General features: G+C 42.3%; 1 protein-coding gene across 4 annotated transcripts; it reads left to right on the forward strand.

The window, feature by feature from the left end:
* The first annotated feature begins 209 nt into the window (after nt 1–209).
* Nucleotides 210–15,669, forward strand: LOC117694034 (testis-specific protein TSX-like). Of its 4 annotated transcripts, XM_034484760.2 has the most exons (9): nt 210–1,082; nt 1,711–1,784; nt 5,966–6,077; nt 7,179–7,214; nt 7,890–7,926; nt 8,996–9,077; nt 12,194–12,297; nt 13,204–13,262; nt 15,327–15,653. In XM_034484760.2, the coding sequence occupies exons 3-9, from the start codon at nt 5,984–5,986 to the stop codon at nt 15,350–15,352; spliced, it is 438 nt and encodes a 145-aa protein (XP_034340651.1). In that variant the 5' UTR covers nt 210–1,082; nt 1,711–1,784; nt 5,966–5,983; the 3' UTR covers nt 15,353–15,653. The 4 variants fall into 4 exon arrangements, with proteins under 4 accessions (XP_034340651.1, XP_076774913.1, XP_076774914.1 ...); XM_076918798.1 differs by lacking the exon at nt 7,179–7,214 and having other exon boundaries at nt 212–1,082; nt 15,327–15,669; XM_076918799.1 differs by lacking the exons at nt 210–1,082; nt 7,179–7,214 and having other exon boundaries at nt 1,650–1,784; nt 15,327–15,669.
* The last annotated feature ends 348 nt before the right edge of the window (nt 15,670–16,017 follow it).

A 16,017-nucleotide genomic window follows, 5' to 3' on the forward strand; every position in this document is an offset into this window, starting at 1 on the left:
CATAAAATAAAAATAAATTTAAAAAAAGAAAACAAGCTGGGTGGTGGTGGCGCAGGCCTTTAATCCCAGCACTTGGGAGGCAGAGACAGGTGGATTTCTGAGTTCGAGGCCAGCCTGGTCTACAAAGTGATTTCCAGGACAGCCAGGACTACACACAGAAACCCTCCTGTCTAAAAAAAAAAAAAAAAAGAAAGAAAGAAAGAAAAGAAAAGAAAACAATAACAATCAAACTAAACCAAAATCTAGCAGTATAAATGTATAAATCTAAATCCTGTAGCCCAGTGTGTTACGTTTGAGACTCAGTCGTTGGGCTCTAAAAGGCTTGGTCAGTGCTTAGAGACTAGAAATTTGACAGTTCCCAGACCAGTAGATAGATAGGCAAAGAGGCCACACAGATCAACAATAAAGATGGCAAACTTGCAGTTTTTTTCACACCCTCCTGGTCTAAGAGAAAGACCCGGTGAACTTTTTCTCCCCGTAGCAGGGGCTCCTTTCTCATTAACTAGACCAGACTGGTCAAATATATTTCAAGGATAGTCTTTAATATGTTTACCTGAAGCTCTGGGTCTATTAGCTCCCCATTCTTTGTCTAAGTTGACCAACTCAAAAATAGGAGAGGGAGATGTACCCTATACTATCATAAGTGCATGTTTATCTGAGGCTGTGGTCAGGGACTCATCTCAAGCCATCAAAAAAAACACCTAAAACCCCCAGCCCCAGATTTAAAAAAATGAATTTGGCTTTTCAAATCCCTTCTCTGCTCTGCAGGGGACTTTTCTTCATGTGTGCCTCCCTCCACCACCACCACCTCCTCTGTCTGTCTCTCTCTCTCTCTCATATGTGTGTGTGCACGCACTTCTTCACTTATATTTAATAAAGTGTGTTAAATATTGTTGCCTGATGTATCTGAGTTCCTTTTTCTGCATTTTAATTCTTTAATTGGTGGAGAAAATGAACACAACCAAGGCCCCAGGACAGTAATGGTACCGTAACTTCTCCAGCTGTTCCAGCCACAGCACACACAGCCTATCTCAGGGGCTTAGGTTAGCTCCACTTCACACCTGCCACTCTCCTGGATTAAGGTAAGAGCCTATTGTGTTTCTCCACTTAAGGCTGGGCTAGATAAAAACAAGAACCCTGGTCAGATATGGTGATGCATGTCTTTAAACCCAAGCATTTAGGAAGCAGAAGTAGGAAGTGGATCTCTTTGAGTTTGAGGCCAGCCTGATCTATATAGCAAGTTTCTGGCTAGCAAGGGCTACATAGTGAAACCCTGTATCAACAAAAACATAAAAACATAAAAAAACAAGAGACTAAAGGGAAATGGGGACAGGAAGCTTCCTTCCTGCGGCACAGCAGGCCATGTTGGGGGAAGGCATTCACCTCTCAAGGAAGACTGAAGGAAGGGCATGTAGTGAGCAATTTCTGGCCAATGTGACACACAGCAGGGTCATCTAAGAAAAGGCAACCTCGGTTGGGAAAATTCCCCCATCAGATTGGCCTGTAGGCCAATTTCTGGGGTGTTTTCTTGTTTAATAATTGATGTGGAAGGACCTAGTTCACTGTGGATGGTGCTTGCTACTACTCTAGGACAGGTAGGAGGTTCCAGACCACTGGGATGTATCACCCCCTGGGCAAGGGGTTCTGAATTGTGCAAAAAGCAAGTTGAGCAAGCCAGTAAGCAGCATTTCTCTGTGGTCTCTGCTTTAGTTCCTGCTTCTAGGCTCCCTCCAGCCTTAAGGTTCTGCCCTGGCTTCCCTTCATGATGGACTATACACAGTAAGGTAAAATAAACCCTTTCCTCCCCAAGTTGGTTTTGGTCAGTATTTTGCCACCACAAGAGAAAGCAAACTAGAATAGAAATGTACTATTATGGCCATTGCTGTGACAGAGGTGCCCACATTTTGGGAAGGATTGTGGTAGAGTGTGGAACTTTGGGCTAGAAAAGCTGTTGAGTGGTCATTGCTTAATGGGCCTAGGAAGGTAAGACCTTGGAAGGTAGGAATGCTGAGGGAAATGTAGGCGATGAAGGCCTGGTTAGTGAGGTTTCAGAGTGAAGTTTGAAAGGATGAAATAAACCCTTATCTCCTGTGTGGCTAGTTTTTAACTTAACAGGCTGAGGCTATCCACACCTGACAAAATTCCTCCATCAGATTGCCTGTAGGCAAGTCTGTAGGGCCTCCCTCCCCCACCCCCCGGCCCTAATTAATAATGATTGCTGTAAGAGGGCCCAGCCCATAGTGGGCCTTGATTCCCTGTCCAGGTGGTCCTGGGTTCCATAAGAAAGCAGGCTGAGCAAGCCAAGGGAGTCAGCCAGTGAGCAGCCTCCAAGTTTCTGCTCCAGTTTCTGCCTCCAGAATTTTTGCCTTGAGTCTTACTCTAACTTCCCTCACTGAGAGTCCCCAAGTCACTGTTAGCCACATTGTTTTATCACAATAGATACCCTAAGATGTGTCTTAAGCTGCTTATCACTAGAAAGCAAACTAGAGCCCAGAAGGACAGCAGAAATGTCTGCCTAGGAGAAGACTGCAGGAATGCCTCTGGGGAGCAAGCAGTTAATGTAGGTGAGTTCAGTATGCTTGCTCAATTTTTAACTGTCAGTAAGAGCAAATTCTGTATGCCAGAAGGCCAAGGGGACAAGCCTTCTGGGCTTGGCAAGTGCTACTGGGAAATCCAATGGTCTGTACAGACATTTGGGAGGAATAGTCAACCTCTTCAGTAAGATCTCTGTTTCAACTTAAGGAGACCCAGAACCAGAGCCAGAGGCAGTATGGATCACCTCCCATGGCCCAGTGAAAGAAAGAGCAAGGAACAGGCCTCTCCCCACCAACATGTGTATACATACACAGATACACATGGACTAGATCACAGACGTTTTCTTAGCTTTTCATCCTAGCTGGGGGAGATCCTAGCCACCAGCATATTTTTAAATTTTCCAATGGTGATGTGACAGAATATTCAGTGGACCTTTAGGGTACTACAGAGGTCTGACATTCTCTCATCATACACCTCCTACCTGCACCCTCTTGATCCACATCCCATCCTCCAACCCAATTCAGTCCACTTTGTATGCCCCATGAGTAGTTCTAGGAAATCTAACAGTCTGTGCAGGTCCATAGGAAGGAAAACCAGGATCAGAAGTGAAGGCTTGGCACCTTCGGAAGGCATAAAGAGGTCTGTCATAAAACCCAGTGAATGGAAGAGCACAGAGACAATCCAACCCCTCAATATTAAGTGGGTCCCAGACATTTTCTTCACAGTTCCAACCTGAGAGAAAACTTAGGCACCAGTATTTTCTAGGCCCTCCAACCACAATGAACCTTCAGGATGTGACAGAGATGTGACTTTTTCTATTCTTACCCTCCTAGAACCCCCATGCTACCTCACCCTCCTATCTCTCTCCACTGCACCCCAATCCCACTTTTTGTGTTCCTCAAGCACCACTTCAAAATCAAATGGTAAGATAAGGTTAGCTGAGGTGGCTTCCCTTCATTCTGTTTGGTTTGGTTCTGTTTAGTTTAGAAAGACAATCAAGATTTTAAGATCTTTGTAAAGAAGAGAGGCCTAGTACTTGTTCTAGTGGAAGAAGGACTGTAGACGCAAACATCCACACACGCCAACAACAATAACAACCAAAAAGTCATGTTTCCTTAGCACTTCCAATCTAGGTGAGGGAGAGTGGGCATCAGTGTTTTATGGGTCCTCCAGTGAATGTGAGCCTTTGGGATACTTTAGCGGCCTGACATTCTCTAGTCCCGTATCCCCACCTGGCCCCATCACACACACTTGACTTCCCCCTCCCCACCACCTTAGCCTACCCCACCTTTTTCAAGTGCCATATAGGGAAATAATGGTCTGTGTTACAGGTTTGGAAGGAGAGTCAAGCTCCCCAGTGAAGTCTTAGTGCCTTTATAAGATAAAAACTAGTACCTGACCCAGCAAAGAACCAGTCCCTCTCCTCCCTAATATTAACTAGATCACAGATATTTGTTTTGTGTATCCATCCTAGCTGAGGGAGACTCTAGGAGCTAGTATTTTCTAGGTATTCCAGTGTGGATGGGACTTTATGATACTACAAAGATGTGACTTTCTCTCTCCCTAAACTCCCAACCCCCGCCCCCATACTAACCTCCCATACTTCTCTCCCCAAGCCAGATGACCCTGAGCCTACCTTCTTGGCTCCACAGTTACTGCTGGGAAATCTATTTTTTTATTTTATTTTATTTTATTTTATTTTATTTTTTTTTTTTTTTTGAGACAGGGTTTCTCTGTGTAGTCCTGGCTGTCCTGGAACTCACTCTGTAGAGCAGGCTGGCCTCGAACTCAGAAATCTGCCTGCCTCTGCCTCCCAAGTGCTGGGATTAAAGGTGCGCCACCACCGCCGGTCTGCTGGGAAATCTAAATTAGGTCTGCACAGGTCTCTGAGAAAAAGAGTCATGTTCCTCAATGAGGTCTTAACCATCTTTACAAACTAAGGTGTTCCACTACCTGACCCAACATAAGGAAAAGCACAGGAATGGCTGCCCCCTCACAAATCAGTAACCAGAGGACAGGGCGGTAGTGCACTCCTTTAATGACAATACTAGGGGAGACCAACCTTATGTACATAGGGAATTCAGGTCAAGCAGAGCTACATACTGAGACTTTGTGTCAAGAGAATATTCTCTAGAGCACACACATTTTATGTGCTTCTAGGGTAGTTGAAGGAAAAACAGTGTCATCCCTCAGAGAGAGCAGCAATGAGCCTTTAGCCTGCTGCTACAAAGGTGTGACAGTCCCTTCTTACATCACACTCCCCCCCCTCCAGCACACCATCTCACTTTCTGGTCCCCCAGATCTGTGCACCACCATGCACCATGCCCTGCCATACACACACACACACACACACACACACACATTCTGTACTCCAAAGGACTGCTTGGGAATCTAATGTTCAGTGCAGATCCGCTAGAAAATGGAGTCCAATTATGCAGTGAGTTCTAAGCCCTCTAATGAAGAAGCACATTTAGGGTAGGTACTAGCAAAGTGTGGCATTCTTTAGTTCCTGTCCCAACTCTATGCCAATCACCATCTTACCCCACACAACACCACAGCTCCTGCCACGAGCCCCACCCGTTAGTTATGGCGCTGGTTCGAGCCTTGTGCTCACCTCCTCCATCTGTGCTCCTTGAATACTGCAGGGAACTAACATTCTGTGCCCGTTGATTGATAAGAAAAGTCAAGCTCTAGAAGTTCCAGTATCTGACACAGTGAAAGGAAGGGTGTAAGAATGCCTCCTACACCCCAGCCTTCACTCAGATACTCTTAAGCGTTTCCACCCCAGCGGAGAGAGAGCCCAGACTCCAGTTTTTTCTATGCCCTTAGAGGATAGGGGTATAAGGTACGACAAAATTCTCTCATACTACACCTCCTCAGAACTCCCTGCCTGCTCCCAGCCCATTCCCTCACCCCCAGGTCTCATCTCCCACCTACTGGTTCCCAACCACCGTACCCTTTCTACACCACTGCCAGTTGATGTCACCCAGCCTCCTGTTCTATACAAGTGCTGGAAACTGGAAGGGTAGATTAGGAAGAACAAGCTCCACAGTTGGAAGAGCTGGTACCTGATCCAGTAAAAGGAAGTACACAGGACCTGCTATCTTATCCCAATACTAACTAGATCACTGAGGTTCCCTTAATACTTTTACCCTAGCTCAAGGAAAATGTAGAGGTCAGTGTTTTCTAAGACCTCGATGGAAGATAGGCATTTAGGATACTACAGAATTGTGTCTTCTTTGGTTCTACGCATTCACAACACCCAGGGCTCTCCAGACCCCGCCCCCTCACCCTAACCCCACCCCATTACAAACACCCCATCACAGGCTGTGATAAAAACTTAAAAGCTCGGGCTCAAACCCTCAGACCTTCATTCACAGCATCCACCTAGACTCGGGTATCAGCTCCACCAACAGGTCTCCCCCCACAGGAGCCCAATCCCGAAGCTATGTCTGAAAATCAAGACCCCAAGGCCTCTGAAGCAGCATGCAGTGCAATGGACTTCCCGGAATACGAAGATGAAGAACGCTGGCTTTTCAAAGGTAAAGACCTACTTACTTTTTTATAGTTACCGAAAGGAGGAAAGTTGACTTCTTTGGGCATGAGTCCAGGGACACTCTTTCTTTCAAATTCCCCAGTAGCAAAGGGGAAACCGTCTCCTGTCTGCCCAGGTTTTTTCATTTCTCATGCTACCTCTCCCTTGATAACTAAGTAATATCATCCTAGAATCCTTAGTTTTCTCCAAAGCTGTCAAACTAAACCAGAGGCTCCCTTTACCTGTAGGCAACCAGAGTGACTAACAGCACAAACTTTTACGAATGAACTAAATCAGTATTATTGAGTAAACCATGTGGGCCTACAGGTGAACGACTACCAGAAAGGATTGTTGTTATAGATTAGAATGTTCCGGTGTGAGCCGGCAGTTACCGTCCTCTTTCTACGTTTTCCTCAAATGTGGGTCATCTGGTATTGCTCCTAGATCAAACTGAAGGACCTACTCAAGAACAACAACAAAAATTTTACAAGCTAAGACATTTAATAAGTACTTTGGATTCGTTTTTTTCTCCCTAAGAAAGTAAGCAGGAAGTCTGGCAGTGGTGACACATGCCCTTAATCCCAGTATTCAGGAGGCAGAGGCAGGTGGATTGCTGAGTTCAAGGCCACCCTGATCTACATAGTGAGTTCCAGGAGAGCCAAGGCTGCACAGGGAAACCCTGCATTGAAAAACAAAAAACAAAACAAAACAAAACAAAACAAGAAACAGAAAGTGAGCTAGATGTCGTAGCATTTACCTTTAATCCCAGCCCGTTGGAAGGCAGAGGTAGGCAGATCTCTGAGTCTGAGGCCAGCCTGCTCTACATAGAGAACTCCAGGCCAGCTAGGCTATATAGTGAGACCCTACCTCAAAACAAACAAACAAACAAAAAAACATTAAAGTTGCTTAACCTTCCCCTATAACAGCCTCACTGGCCATAAAATCTGTATTCTTTCTCTTATGCCTCCTAAAACATGGAATAATCCATATGAGGATATTTTCAAAGTGCTTTGACTTCTAACACATCAAATAGGAGTTTTATTGGCATTTGAGTCTGTGTATGTTTTAATCCTCAGTTTGCCTTTTTATTCTGTCGTTTCTTTCACAGTTCTGGGAATCAAGCCTAGGCCTTCCTCTGCTCTGGGCAAGTATTGCACCTTGGAGCCCCCCTCCCCTCACGTTGATATTTTTGATTCTGTTGTTCTTGTCATTTTGGCTTTTATTTATGTTTTGCCAGTCTAGGTCTTTTTCTTTTTTAAACAACTGTTAAACCTTCCTGGGAATGGGTTCCAGCAGCTCAGGTCCCATTTAGCACAAAAGTTCTTCTCTGGTTGGAGTGGGCCAGTCCTGCACAGGAGCTCAGGTACCTTTTGTTGGGCACCCAGCTTTTAAGCTCATTTTCCTTCACTCATTTCAAGAATCTAACTTGTTCAAAATTAATTTAGGGCTGAAGGGATTTTTTTTGCAAGTTTACTCACATATAGTCAAAACAATAAATGAAAATACTCTTTTTCTTGGTATATATAAATACAAAATTTAAAACACTAAAAAAATAGTAAAAAAAAAAAAAAAACTTAAAAAATTTTCCCTTTTATATCCTTGTTAGTTTAAAGGGTCCAATCTCCAACTAGTCCATAGGTTGTTAACAAAAATCTCTGTTGTTTTTAGCTTCAACAATATTATTGAGCATGTAGGGTTCTCTTGCCCCCAGCAGTTCAAGGTCAAGAGGCCTTCCAACCCAACTGCTTCTCCTTCCTACCACCTTTTGCTTCCTAACTGCATTTTCACATTTTATTCATTTTATTTTTCATGACTGCAGATGATGACACCGATAAGCAGGAGGACGAGTCACTGGGGTAAGTCGTGCAACACTTTATTCACATGAACAATGGTCACCTTTGTGTCAGCAGCTGATTTCCACCCAGGTGAGCAAGAAGCATATTCCACACTACGTTGCTGCATGATTTGATGCACAGCACAAAAATATATACTTCCATGAGACATCCTAGAGCAGTAGCTGAGAATCTATCACATTTTGTTTTCCCCAAGAGAAAAGAACCTTTGGTCTTCTCATGGGTTGAAACTGGTAACTTTAAAATAAATGTGTTATGGCAATGAGGCTAAAAGTTTTCTTTAGATTTTTATTTCTCACAGTGTTCTGAAGCCCTTGTTATGAACACTGTAGATAGCAATTTCTGTTTTGTACTCAGTTTTCATGGGGGATGTTCCCAAGGCCAGGTACATTATAGTAAATGAGGCACAGTGTCCCAGAGAACTGATAACTGAATTCCCAGAAACTGGAGGAGAAAATGTAGCCTATTTAGTTCATGAGAACAGAGTGTGGGAACACAAGAACAGCCACACCTACTTGCAGAATCATGGTCTAGACTGCCTTGAAAAACACATGTTCTCTATTGTGGATGGTCTAGGGTCAGAATCTCAACATAGTTAAATCATTTACTGTCCACTGATAAATCTGTTTCTGTTAGGAATATTGGGAATCAAAATTAGGCAGTAATTGTGACCTGAATAAAAAGCAAGAGCAAACTGGATAAAATTCCAAAACTGAAGCTTTTCAAAGAAAAGTGTTTGGGGAACAAAATACATATATCAAGTAAGCCAGTATAAGCGCAACAGTGTTTGGGGCAATTAACCCAGAAAGCAGGTTCACCTTGCCATTTCAGTTCTTTTAATCTATTCAATGAAAAAGTTGTTCTAGGTGACAAGGTAACACCATTCAGCTTTTGTATTTTGCTCAAGGCATTTTTCTGAAGTAAATCATAGTTATTCAATCATTTATTTGGTTTTTAGCCCCTGATTTTACTTTAAGTAACAGATTAGTACTCTGGTTTCTGAATTGCATGTAGTCTGGTGTTGAGACAAATAACTCTCTAGTATATTTATTATTATGACACTTTTCTCTAGCCACGACGAATTTCTTCGCCTGCAAGAGATCCTTCAGGAGGACAAAGTCAGCAGTACTGATGATAGCAACACTTGCCAAGCTGTAAGTGGTCCAAGGAAGACAGAAACACACCAAGATGGGACCCTGAAAAGCACAAGTGCCAAGGGTAGATGAGGTCTAAACACGATGCAATAGATATTGTATTAGGATAAGGATGTCCACTGAAAACTCAATCACACTGAGAATGTATTTAACTGATAGTCAATTGTTTTCCTCCCATAAATCCTTCTTGGAGCCTTTAAACGGAGATAGGTAGGTAGATAGATAGATAGATAGATAGATAGATAGATAGATACATAGACAGATAAATACTTAGAGAATATGTATATAGATATATACATATATACTTCTATTAAATTTTATATTTTAAAATTGAGCCCATTTAAAACTGACAAGATTTTTTTTTGGTCTTACTAAATTAGACACACCTCCTTATGATGATCACACAAAAATGACATTTATTTATGATAATAACATGTTGAGGGCCAAGGAAATGGCTTAGTGGACAAAGGTGCCAGCCATATAAGCCTGACAAGCCAAGTTTGATCCTCAAGACCCATGAAAAAAAAGCAAGATGTGTGGAGCCAGCAGGATGACTCCGTGGGTTAAGGCACTTTCCACCAAATCTGACAAGCACAGTTTGATCCCTGCAAAGCACCTGACAGAAGGAGAGAACTGATATCTTTAAGTTGTTTTCTAACCTCCACACGAATACCCAACTATAAACAAAGACACACAGAATAAATAAGTACATGTAATTTTCAAAGATTTTATTTCTTTTTTAAGGTTTGTTTTCATTTGTGATTGTGTGTATACTGGAGTGATAGTGCCTTCTGGGAGTAAGATCCCCTAGAAGCAGGAGAAATGAGAGCTTGGGGGCTAACTGTACAATGTGGGTGCTGGTGCTTGAGCTCAGGCCTCTGGAATAGCAGTGAGAACTCTTAGGTGCTGAGCTAACTCTCCAGCTCATATTGCAGTCATTTAGAAAGCCTCACTTTAAAAATTTCCAAACAAATGTGAGGGAGACAGGAAGTCATGGGGCCAGGGAGGGGAAGAACTAGGAGGAGTGGAAGGAAGGGAAAATGCAGTCAGATTGTTGTGTATGAGAGAATTTTTTTAAAATCCAAACAAACTGATAACATGTTTAAAGAACTGGAATGGTGAGGAGACTATAAAGAAGTCATATAAAGGACTTGTGATGGTGTGACCCAACCTGGAGAGGATTTAAGGGTAATGTAATAGTGAGAAGACTTGGGCTAGAGAGATGGCACAGTGGTTAAGGATGCTGTGACTTTTCCAGAGGACCAAAGTTTGATACTAGCACCCACCTTAGCTGGCTCATGACAAGCTGTAACTCTAGGTAGGACTGTTAGCAGGAGTAGCCAGTGTCTTTGGTCTTTGTGGGCACCTGCACTCATGTGCACATATCTACACATGCATGCATGTGCACACATAATTTAAAAATAACTCTGTAAAACTTTGAAGGCCTGTCCCATGGAAGCAACCTTTGTTATAGTAATGGTTCAAAGGAGCTGAATTAGAATAAATGCTTTAAAAGTACAGCAAGACAGCTCCCTACTAAGAATAAGTGTGTGTGTGTGCATAAGCATACATATATACATTTAGCACAAAAGAGTTATACACATAAGAATTGTTATACATACTTTTTAATTATATATCCCAAGAACTTTCCTTGTAGTACACAACATGAGTAAATTGTAAAGTGTGACTGCACTTTTAGCAAGTTTATTCTTGACTGAATTATTGAAGCACTGTATACAGAAAGAGTGGTAACATCCTACCTTACTGTGTGTCATCCAGCTTCTGGAATACTGTGTATTTTTATTATCATCTTCTAAAGTGTGGGTCTATTAAAAGGTATTTTAGCCCATACAAAATTTTTCAAAAGCCAGATGTGGTGCCTTGAATCTGTGATCCCAGCATTCCTATGGTGAGGTGGGAGGCAGAGACAGAGTGGTCTGGAAGCCTGTAGGCCAACTAGCCTGAATTATGCAACATGGCAGAAACAAGATTTACCCTGCTCCGAAGAAGGGAGAAGGTGAGAGCCAACTCTTAAAAGTTGTCTTCAACTTCCACATGTGTCTCTCTCTCCACCCCCCACCCCCACCCCCAAACACACACAAACACTTTAAAAATTTGAACAAGACACAACATTAACACAGCCTTAGACACACTGCATAGAGTTTTAGCACTATGCCTTGGGGTGGAGGTTGCCAGCAAAAGGAATGTAAATGTGAAAATTGTGCTGTTAGATGAACAATGCAAGGATGTGTGTGTGTGCTTAAAGTCCAAGAGCTGAAACAAGATGACAAACTGTTCATCTCTCTCTGTGCATGTCTGAAACGACTAAAATGCAATTAAAGAATTGATTTAAGTGTAAGTAGGTGAATTTGTGAATAGAATATAGAATACATGAAAATTGAGGATTTACTTCCAAAGTAAAGATTCTTTCCAAGGAGCTGCTATATGCCTACCCTGAAACCAAGACACTAGCCCCAGGGAGCTAAGGTGAATGAGACCTGGAAAGATATAATCCTCTCCCCACTTCTTTCCTGATTTATTTCTGAGGCAAGGTTTCACTTTGCAACTCACACTGTAGACCAGGCTGGCCTCAAACTCACAAAGATCTGATTGCCTCTGCCTCCTGAGGGCTGGTGGGATTAAAAACAGGGCCTTGAGTCCTCAGTCCTGCCTCTACCTCACCAGTGCTGGGACTGCAGATGTGCATCCCACATCTAGATTTCCTTTTGGGGTTTTGAAAGAAAGAAAATTAACGTGAGCAGTAATAAAAGCCAATTGAGGATTATAGTCAGCATCAAAGCCACTAAAATATTCTAGGACCAACTCAAAGCTTTACAGGGTATCTGGTGCTTTCATTAATGAGAGCAATCTACCATTACAAGAACACTGTACCCAAGGCCCATTTGCTCAAACTTATCAAGGTACCTACATTAGTGATCTCGATGTGGGAGAGAAGCAGTAGTCCGGTTATAAGGCACAACTGTTTACTAAGCTTTATTCTCATCAGTTAAAAGACTATCAACTCTAGGATTAACATTAAGACAAAAGTCCTCCTTTGATGGCCGAAAATTACCTACTTCATTTTGACTTTCCCCTGTGTCTTTATCATTCCATAGGAATATACCGAAGACAATGATGAGACCAGTCACAGCGACAGCGACCTTGACGATAATGTGAAAGTCATCATTGGCGACATTAAAACAAACGCCTCCATGTACATGTATGTATTCTTAAGTGTCCTTGGGTTGTGGGACATCCAGAGAAGAGAAATACAATAGGAGTTTGCTCTCCATTAACTGTGCTTAGTCTTATCCTTGGTATCAGTTGAAGAAAAATGTAGGAAGATGAAGTCTGTGGTGATGTCATGTTGTAATATGCAATATGCTGCTTTTCCTTTATGGGATACATTGTTTTTGTCTACTTTGTTTTATGTGTACTTTTTCTCACAGATGGTTTTGGTATGAAATTATTTAGGATTTTGCTTTTGTGGACATGGCTCTCATTTTTGTAGGAAGTCAGGGAGTTCAAGAAGTAAAAGAGACCCTGAGTCTGTTTCTGCTGATATAGCTTCTCTTGAGTACAAGCAATGTCCTGGAGAAGACCTTTCACGCTCTGTCCTTTCAGTGCTGTCATTTATCATGTGCTAGTGGAGGCTCACATTTGATGTCTGTTTTTTTCCTTTAAAATGGAAAAATAGTCAGGTGAGACAGCGTACACCTTTTGTTCTAGCACTTGGGAGGCAGAAAAAGGAGAATCTCAGCGTTCTAGGCAAATCTGCTCCACAAAGTAGTTTCCACTTGCCTCTGCCTCCCAGAGTGCTGGTGAGATAAAGGCTGGCCTTGAGCTCCCCATCAGTCCTGCCTGTACCTCACCAGTGCTGGGACTGCAGTCATGCATTACCACATTCAGATTTCTTTTTGAGAGCTATATAGAGCCTAATCTACATAGTGGCTTCCAGGCTGGTTAGGACTACATAGTAAGAGTCTCAGAGAAGGTAGGGGTAGATAGCCTGTCTTTATTCAAATATAAATGGATCATATTTTCATGTGTGTGCACAAATGACTTTCATGTCTAAGTTGTTGGATTTAGCCTATTGACAATTGATTACACTATTTCTATATTCTAGGGAGATGCACAATAATCTGAACTCACAAGCTGACCAAGACCTACAAATAACTGAATCAGGTATCTTTTTTGCCCTTTGGATTGTTATTGAAGTCACACCGTTGCATCCTTGCAGCCTGACATACATAGAGGGACTTTAAAGGCATTGTAAGCCAGGTGTAGTGGTGCACGCTTTTAAGCCTAGCACTCCAGGACTCAGAGAGGCAGACAGACAAGTATCTGTGAGTTCAAGGCTAGCATAGTCTACATAGCAAGTTCTAGGCAAGCTAGGGCTAAATAGTGAGACCCTACAAAATAAACAACTAAACATACAATAAATAAGACAGTCATGGGATACTCAAGATGTAGTTCACTAGGTACAGTACTTGCCTTGCACGAATGAAGCCCTTGGTTAGAGTCCTTAGTACTGTAAAAGCAGAGCATAATGTAATACCAGTATCCATGGTCTAGGCAGACAAAGAACATCAAGGGTAAAGAAGAGACACAAATGGTCATTGTTCCTATGGATTACACTGTACTTTGGCCACAAGGGAGGACTCCAGCTCAAGGATTGTCTCTGGTGATACAGTTCCTTGCCCACTCGGACATGCTCAGATAAGCATCCCTCCTCTCCTTTGTTAACAAACCAAGTTCAAGGCTCAGCAATCTGGCCAAGGAGGAGCCGCAGCAGGCTGGTTCAGGCAAATCCCTGGGGAGTAGATGAGGTCTTCAACTGTAGGGACCAGATTGGGAGTAATAGCTATCAAGAAAAAAAAGGAAATGAGACCTGGAAGGAACTGGGGGGATCTGAAGCAGTACACGTTTATAGGGTCCTGATGTTCAGGCCACACTAAGCTGCACTGCTACCCCTGGAGCCAGAATCCCTGAAACTACAATCATAAAGGTAATGCACAGTGAAGGAGTAGAAGCTAAGGAAGAGCTGAATAGCCAACCCCCAGCCAGGCCTGCTTCTGGTATCCCACCTCTTAGGCTCTGACTTTCCAGAACAATTGAGCTTTGAAAAGACAGAATAGACCTACTGACCCACACACTCTCCATGTTCTGACTGGTCAGAATGGAGGGAAAAAAATAGTGTCTCCTATAAAGAACTAAAACCATGTGACTGGAGAGATGGCTCAGTAGTTAAGAGCTCTTAGAGAGGAGGACCCAAGTTTGGTCCCCAGCACCTGTGTCAAGCTGCTCATAATCACCTATAATTTCAGCTCCAGGAGACCCAACTCCTCTCACCTCTGTAGGCACTATAGCACTTGTAGAAATTTTAAATCCCAATTTGGGATTTTTAACCCTACCTTTGATCACTTATTTTTGGATAAAAGACACACAACTTTTATTATTTACAATAAACCTTAAACAACACAAGAGCTGGGCAGATACAGCATTCATGTGTACCCTGTGGGACATATAATTTTTAAAATAACAATATAATAAAACACCACAAACATTTTCCTGGAAAGAAGTGAGGCAAATAGTTATTTGCTAAGCTTGGCATTAGGTAGACCTGACATTTAGTAATCAAATCAATGTGATTTCTTTATCTTGAGTTTGTCTTAAAAGGTAAAGTCACATTTCACACAAAGGAAAAGGATTTTATAGTTTCTGTAGTGCCTTCGTTCTTTCATAGCATCAGAACTATAGTTTACAAAGCAAACCAATGACAACATCCATAGGTAAAGAAGGAAACAGACCTTTAACTATTTAACATTTCATATATTGGCACGTACTGTTACAGGCATGCAACTTTTTTTTTTTTTTTTGACAACATGCAACTTAACCAGCTGCTTTTCCAGCCCCATACTGCATTTTTACTTAGGCATCTAATACGGTTGAAATACTGATGTTTGGCCTTTAATATAAATAATCAGCTGGATGGTGGTGGCACACAACTTTAATTCCAGTGCTCAGGAGGTAGAGTTCGAGGTCAGCTTGGTTTACAAAGCAGGTTCCAGGACAGCCAGGGCTGTTACATAGAAAAACCTTGTCTCGAAAAACAAACTACCCAAACAAAAAAATACAGAAAGAGAATCGGCAAGACTTGGTAGTCTTTGGAAGTCCCCCTTTCTAAAGGTGTGCACGAGGGAAGCATTACTGAAAAATAGAGAATAATTGAAAACCTTTCTTCCACAGACAATGCCATGAACCCAACTGATTAAACAAGCAAGGATCAGAAATGTGTCACCATCACCTATCCTTATGCCCTCATGCATAAATGAAGTTGTAATGGAAAACAAAAACAACGACAGCAGCAAAAACCCCCTTGTTTTTAAAGACAATGACATCATCATTTCACAAACCTGAAAGCAAATCTATACCAAATTGCTAAAACAAATGGAAAATTTTTAATTTGAGACCTGGCTGTTTTGAAAATTGGAAATCCTTGACCCAAACAATCTAAAGTCATCTACCTGCCAACTAGGGGAATTTGTTGCTTGTGGAATGTCGAATGAATAAAATCTGCTTGAAACCTTTGCGTTTCCGTGTGACTGTTTCTAAATCATTGCCCCTTCCTTGTCATGCTAATTATGCTAATTACCTCGATTTTCCCCCTGTCCTTTCCTTTCCTTTTTTTCCTTTCCCTTTGGTTTGGTTTGGTTAGTTGGTTTTTAGAGACAAGGTTTCTCTGTGTAGCCCTGGCTGTCCTGGAACTCTCTATTGACCAGAGATCTGTCTACCTCCAGAGCTCTGGAATTAAAGGCATGCATGCCTTTAATGGTCCTCATGACCAGCTTTTTTCCTTTTCTTAAAATGTAGCCTGGGATGCTGGCTCATGCCTTTAATTCCAGCACTCCAGAGGCAACAGCCTGTGGATCTTAAAGTT

The sequence above is a fragment of the Arvicanthis niloticus genome, chromosome X (genome assembly GCF_011762505.2).
Source record: "Arvicanthis niloticus isolate mArvNil1 chromosome X, mArvNil1.pat.X, whole genome shotgun sequence".
In the NCBI taxonomy this organism is placed as follows: Eukaryota; Metazoa; Chordata; class Mammalia; order Rodentia; family Muridae; genus Arvicanthis; species Arvicanthis niloticus.

What these genes read in the sequence shown, in the direction of transcription:
- LOC117694034 (XM_034484760.2), top strand. Translation starts at nt 5,984, where the DNA reads ATGTCTGAAAATCAAGACCCCAAGGCCTCTGAAGCAGCATGCAGTGCA. An exon ending in CAGGAGGACGAGTCACTGGG is followed by an intron (nt 7,927 to 8,995) that starts GTAAGTCGTGCA and finishes ACTTTTCTCTAG; the next exon opens with CCACGACGAATTTCTTCGCC. An exon ending in ATAGCAACACTTGCCAAGCT is followed by an intron (nt 9,078 to 12,193) that starts GTAAGTGGTCCA and finishes ATCATTCCATAG; the next exon opens with GAATATACCGAAGACAATGA.